We start from the raw sequence: 5,373 nt of genomic DNA, 5'->3' as shown, positions 1-5,373 counted from the left end.
TGCATACGGACTTATGCTGCGGAGACAGTGAAGTATATTTTTAGATTTAAACACTGTTCCAGATAAAAACGACGATTTCTCCCTCATAGTGTCTTAGTTAAAGTATATGGGGTAATGTTGTGAATCGGACACGCCACATCATAAATGAAGATTCAATTGAAATTAAGTTTAGAGTTCCCCTTTAAGGATAAAAGTAAAAAAGAAAATAAATTTTTCTAAACATCAACAATAAGGCTTGGAAAATGCACAAATATATTTATGGGAAGAATTTTTAAAAATCTACATATAGTGAATTCAACAATGAGAAGCGAAAATCTTGATAAATATGAAAAATACCGAAATAAAGTTTATCAAAACTCGTATTTAAATTCAATAATCCATAATCCATAATCCATATGAATCTAGGGATTCACCGGAACTGGGGATTAGCAGAATCCATTTTATATTCTAGCTCAGGTGGTGAATGAAGGGAGGTGCCATTTTGTAAATTAATGAATGAAAAAAAATATTTAATAAAGCAATTATATATCTACAAATTTATTATAAATGACGGGTTGAAACATTTATTAAAAACTACAACATTTTTCAATCATTTTCAATTATGTTTGCGCATTTCCAAAATGTGGTCTGCTTTGTTCCGGTAATTTATGAAGGAAACTTTAAATAAAATTGTGATTTTAGTTTCAAAACTTTTGCTTTTCAAAGATGTGTGTCAAACCCGGCATTAAAAATAGGAAACTGTCTTATCCTCTGTGCATCAAACAAATATGAAAATTTCCGCTTTAGAATCCGATTCCGAGGACTGGATTATACGCGTAGTTTTAACGGAATTTGATGAAAAGTAATTTGAATTTGAATTGATGAGTTATTAAAGTTCTACAATACTCCGTGGAAATATAAAGAAGACAAAGAAAGAACAATCCCAACCAATCTTTAGAGGAAATTGGAAGATTATCCCCCCCCCTCTCATACTCATACTCATACTCATACTCATACTCATACTCATACTCCTACTCCTTCTCCTACTCCTACTTCTACTCCTATTTCTACCCCTGCTCCTACTCCTAATCTTACTCCACAAAATGTAATTATATTTACTTTCTATTGATTGGATCCTCTTAAAAAAAAGATTGTCATCATCGTGCGTCAAAGAAAATTGAGTAGAAAGGGGGCACAGGGTTTGGGGGGGGGAAGGTGTGTGGGTCAATTAGAGGAGATGAAGAGTGACGAGAAGGGGGGGGGGTAAAAGTGGGCGGAGAAAGTTGTGTGTGAAGGGTGGTAAGAGGTGGCGGGAAGAACAGAAGGAAAAGTAGGCGGAGACACTAGGGGCGGGGATGGGACTAAGGCGGGATGGCGGTAAAGGCAGTCTCAAATTATCCCGCCTTCAACGGTAGCTATAAATTAAGATTTGTTAAAAATATGAATCCATTGAAAACAGTGATTTCAATCTTATATTCCTAAACAACTAGTTGCATTAATTATTATTTGTTTCCCTAACTACTAGGCTTTTAGGACGCTTCGCGCCACCTTTTATAAAAACAATTTTAACTTTTAACTTTTACTCTTGCCATTTTTATCATTCTCAAATTTTCGCGAAAATCGTTCGTTCTAATAATATTCAATCCATTCCATGATTACACTATGCAATAGAATCAACAATCCCCCCCCCCCCCGCCAACCCCCGTATTCCTTCTCCTGAAACGTTTTTTAAGCTTTAAAATTTTTACAAAGTACATAAAAATATTCTTTATAAGCCGTCATTTAGAGCAAGATCAATATCTGGGTATAAGAATGCTGTAATTTATGACTTCTGACTCTCCTCAATAATTCCGGTTTTCATTCATTAATTGATTTAATCTTAAATCAATCAATCTGCAGATTTACATTATGTTCCAACTATGTTCCAACACTAAACTGAATGAATGCTACACAGATGAATGAATGAAAGATTAAACGATACAAATGAATGCTTAATGAATAATTGAATGGATAAAGAAATAAATATGTAAATAGATTAATGAAAGCAAGAATGAATGATGATTGAATTTTAAATGAATGAGATTGAATAACAAACGTAGAGGAGTAGGGTTCAGAATGAAGAGGAGTAGGGTTCAGGTTGAAGAAGAGTAGAGTTCAGGTTGAAGAGGAGTAGGGTTTAGGTTGAAGAGGAGTAGGGTTCAGGGCAAAGAGGAGTAGAGTTCAGATTTAAGAGGAGTAGGGTTCAGGTTGAAGAAGGGTAGGGTTTAGGTTGAAGAGGAGTAGAGTTCAGGTTGAAAAGGGGTAGGGTTCAGATTGAAGAGGAGTTGGGTTAATGTTGAAGAAGAGTAGAGTTCAGGTTGAAGAGGAGTAGGGTTTAGGTTGAAGAGGAGTAGGGTTCAGGGCAAAGAGGAGTAGAGTTCAGATTTAAGAGGAGTAGGGTTCAGGTTGAAGAAGGGTAGGGTTCAGGTTAAAGAGGAGTAGGGTTCAGGTTGAAAAGGAGTAGGGTTCAGTTTGAAGAGTAGGGTTCAGGTTGAAGAGGGTTCAGATTGAAGAGTAGGGTTCAGATAGAAGAATAGTAGGGTTCAGGTTGAAGAGGAGTAGGGTTCAGGTTGAGGTAGAAGAGTAGGGTTCAGGTAGAAGAAGAGTAGGGTTTAGGTTGAAGAGGAGTAGGGTTCAGGTTAAATAGGAGCAGGGTTCAGATAGAAAAAGAGTAGGGTTCAGGTTGAAGAGGAGTAAGGTTCAGGTTGAAGAGGAGTAGGGTTTAGGTTGAAGAGGAGTATGGTTCAGGGCTAAGATGAGTAGGGTTCAGGTAGAAGAAGAGTTGGGTTCAGATTAAAGAGGAGAAGGATCAAGAAGGTTGGGTCAGGTGCACAGAATCAATATAAATGTAAGATGATCTCTAAACCTTGAGCTTTAGATGATTTGTTAGATCTTTAGTTAAGAAGAGCTGAGCTGAAGAGCCGGAAACTCCTGTGGATAAGAAGAGCTAGGTGGTGATGATGAGAGTTTAAGATAGGATGAGTCGAAACTGATTAGATTTTATCTCTGATGGTTCCTCTCAACCTAGGATTGGTAGTTTTATCTATCCTGGAGACATTATCACCGATACCTCAGGTCAAACAAACCTCGCCACGGGTCAGATCTTGCTATAGAGCCCTGAGCGTCCTCCCATGTGCACGCGCGCCTAGTGATTTCGACGCTGCAGCTCGGTCGGTCCGAGCCCCCCTCATTCATTCATTCAGCACAACTGTTGCTTTCCTCATTTCTTCAGTCTTAATAAATATCTGACGCCGCTAGGAGTGGTGGAGCTCCAACAAACCTTTAATCATGGGATTCTCAGCGCAGATCACAACCTTTCTCCTGGTAGCAGGATTTACAGTGATAACAACAAGAAATATTGAAGATATATTAATGGATGAGGATTCACAACATCCAAATAGTGTTTATTCCCGTTTTTCTAAACATACAAACAATAATATCAAGATTTTTTATCAGACCGGGGTAAGTTTACATTTACATTTTTATTCTGTGATAGAGTTAATTCTTTCTTTGTTTTCTTTGTTATCATCTAGACTCTCTAGACAGTAGAATATAGGCTGACATCTTGATATCCAATTATTTCTGTTGCTCCGGGTATTTTGTAGTTATATGCATGATCTTGATTTAGTTTCTCTGGGTTCAAGTCAACCCTTACTTCTGGTTTACAAATTTACGGGGTTGGTATCAATTCCTCCGATAGTTCAAGTTTGAATTATTAGGCCTTGTTTAGGACTATTCTTCCTCCGGATAAAACTTTTTTACTGCGACAATAGAACTAAGATTGATTCGGATTTAATGAAACGTTTGTTCCGTGTAAACCCTAGTTTCATCTAAATTTAAAGCTTAGTTTGATCCTGGCTTTCTGTCGTTTACTTAAGATTATTTCGTAGTTACTTTGTTTCACGATTCGGAGATGGTTTTCTAGATTCAGATGTAGGTTTCATCAAAGATACAAAGGCCCCTGGTTTAGAATTTAGTCTGCTTCGGGTTTAAAATATAACATCGTCTTAAGATTTATGTTAAAATCTGCTTTAGGTTTAGGTTTTTCCCGGGGTTTTTAATATATTCTTCTTAGGATTTAGAATAAAAACTGCTCCGGGTTTAGGATTATCATTGCTCTGGGTTTAGAATAAAAACTGCTCCGGGTTTAGGATTATCATTGCTCTGGGTTTAGAATATTTACGTCTTTGAGAGGTGGATTATGTTTGTTCTGAATGACAAGGTTGAGTAGCTCCGTGAGAATGTATTTGTCGACCTGGTGAACTCTGTTCACAAACCGTAAAATCTTATCCTTTGAAGCAACAGGATATTCGGCATTCTTCTCTTATATCCTTTCTTCTTCTATTATATGCTTTCTTTCACTATATCCTTTCTTCTTCTATTATATCCTTTCTTTCTCATATATCCTTAATCTTCTTCTCTGATATTCTGTCTTCTTTTTTCATACCCTTTCTTCTTCTATTATATCCTTTCTTTTTCTTATATCCTTTCTTCTTCTCTTTCACCCTTAATTTTTATCTTTTATCCTTTCTTTTTCTTCCATTCTTAATTTTTCTCATATCCTTTCTTACTCTTTAATTTTTCTCTTACATCCTTTCTTCTTTTCTTATATCCTTTCTTTCTCTTTAATTTTTCTCTTATATCCTTTCTTCTTCTCTGATATTATTTCTTCTTTCCTTATATCCTTTCTTATTTTCCTATATTCTTCTCTTATATCCTTTCTTTTTTCTCTTAGATCCTTTCTTTCTCTTTCATCCTTAATTTTCTATTTTATACTTTCTTCTTTCTCTTATATCTTTCATCTTCTCTTATATTCTTTATTTTTCTGTCATCCTTCAATATTCTCTGATATCCATTCCTTCTCTTAAATCCTTTATTTCTCTTTTATCCTTCAATATTTTCTTACATCCATTTTTCTCATTAATTCTTTTTCTTGTGTTTTTCATTCGTTTCTTATATCCTTTCTTTCTCTTTCCTTCTTCATTTCTTATATTCTTTCTTTCTCTTTCATCCTTCATTTTTCTCTTATATCCTTTCCTCTTCTCTTATTTCCTTTCTTCTTTTCTTTCATGCTTTCTCTCTCTTTCATCCTTTACTTTTTCTCTTCTATCCTTGATTTATTTTTCTCTTAGCTTATATCCTTTATTTCTCTTGATTTTTCATCCTTCATTTTTCTCTTATATCCTCTCTTCTTTTCTTATATTCTTTCTTTCTCTTATATCCTTCATTTCATTCTTGATTCCTTCTTCCTCTGTTATTCTTTCTTTCTATTCTATACTTTCTTCTTTATGCTACTAATGTTGATTTATGAAAACTATTGTCTTAGGTTTTAAGTCCCCCCCCCCCCCCCCCCCC

The 5,373-nt window shown here is 35.4% G+C and overlaps 1 protein-coding gene across 1 annotated transcript in view; it reads left to right on the top strand.

The window, feature by feature from the left end:
* The first annotated feature begins 3,213 nt into the window (after positions 1-3,213).
* The window catches only part of LOC111710036 (protein giant-lens), a 5,921-nt gene continuing 3,761 nt past the window's right edge, over positions 3,214-5,373 (top strand). Inside the window, exon 1 of the mRNA XM_023484049.1 lies at positions 3,214-3,480. Coding sequence (XP_023339817.1) covers positions 3,307-3,480 — 174 coding nt within the window. The 5' untranslated portion in view covers positions 3,214-3,306. The remainder of the gene's footprint in view (positions 3,481-5,373) is intronic.

Source organism: Eurytemora carolleeae, unplaced genomic scaffold (assembly GCF_000591075.1).
Source record: "Eurytemora carolleeae unplaced genomic scaffold, Eaff_2.0 scaffold423, whole genome shotgun sequence".
NCBI lineage: Eukaryota > Metazoa > Arthropoda > Copepoda > Calanoida > Temoridae > Eurytemora > Eurytemora carolleeae.
Note: the sequence above shows the minus strand (reverse complement) of the source record. Positions and strands in the feature narration are given on the sequence as shown.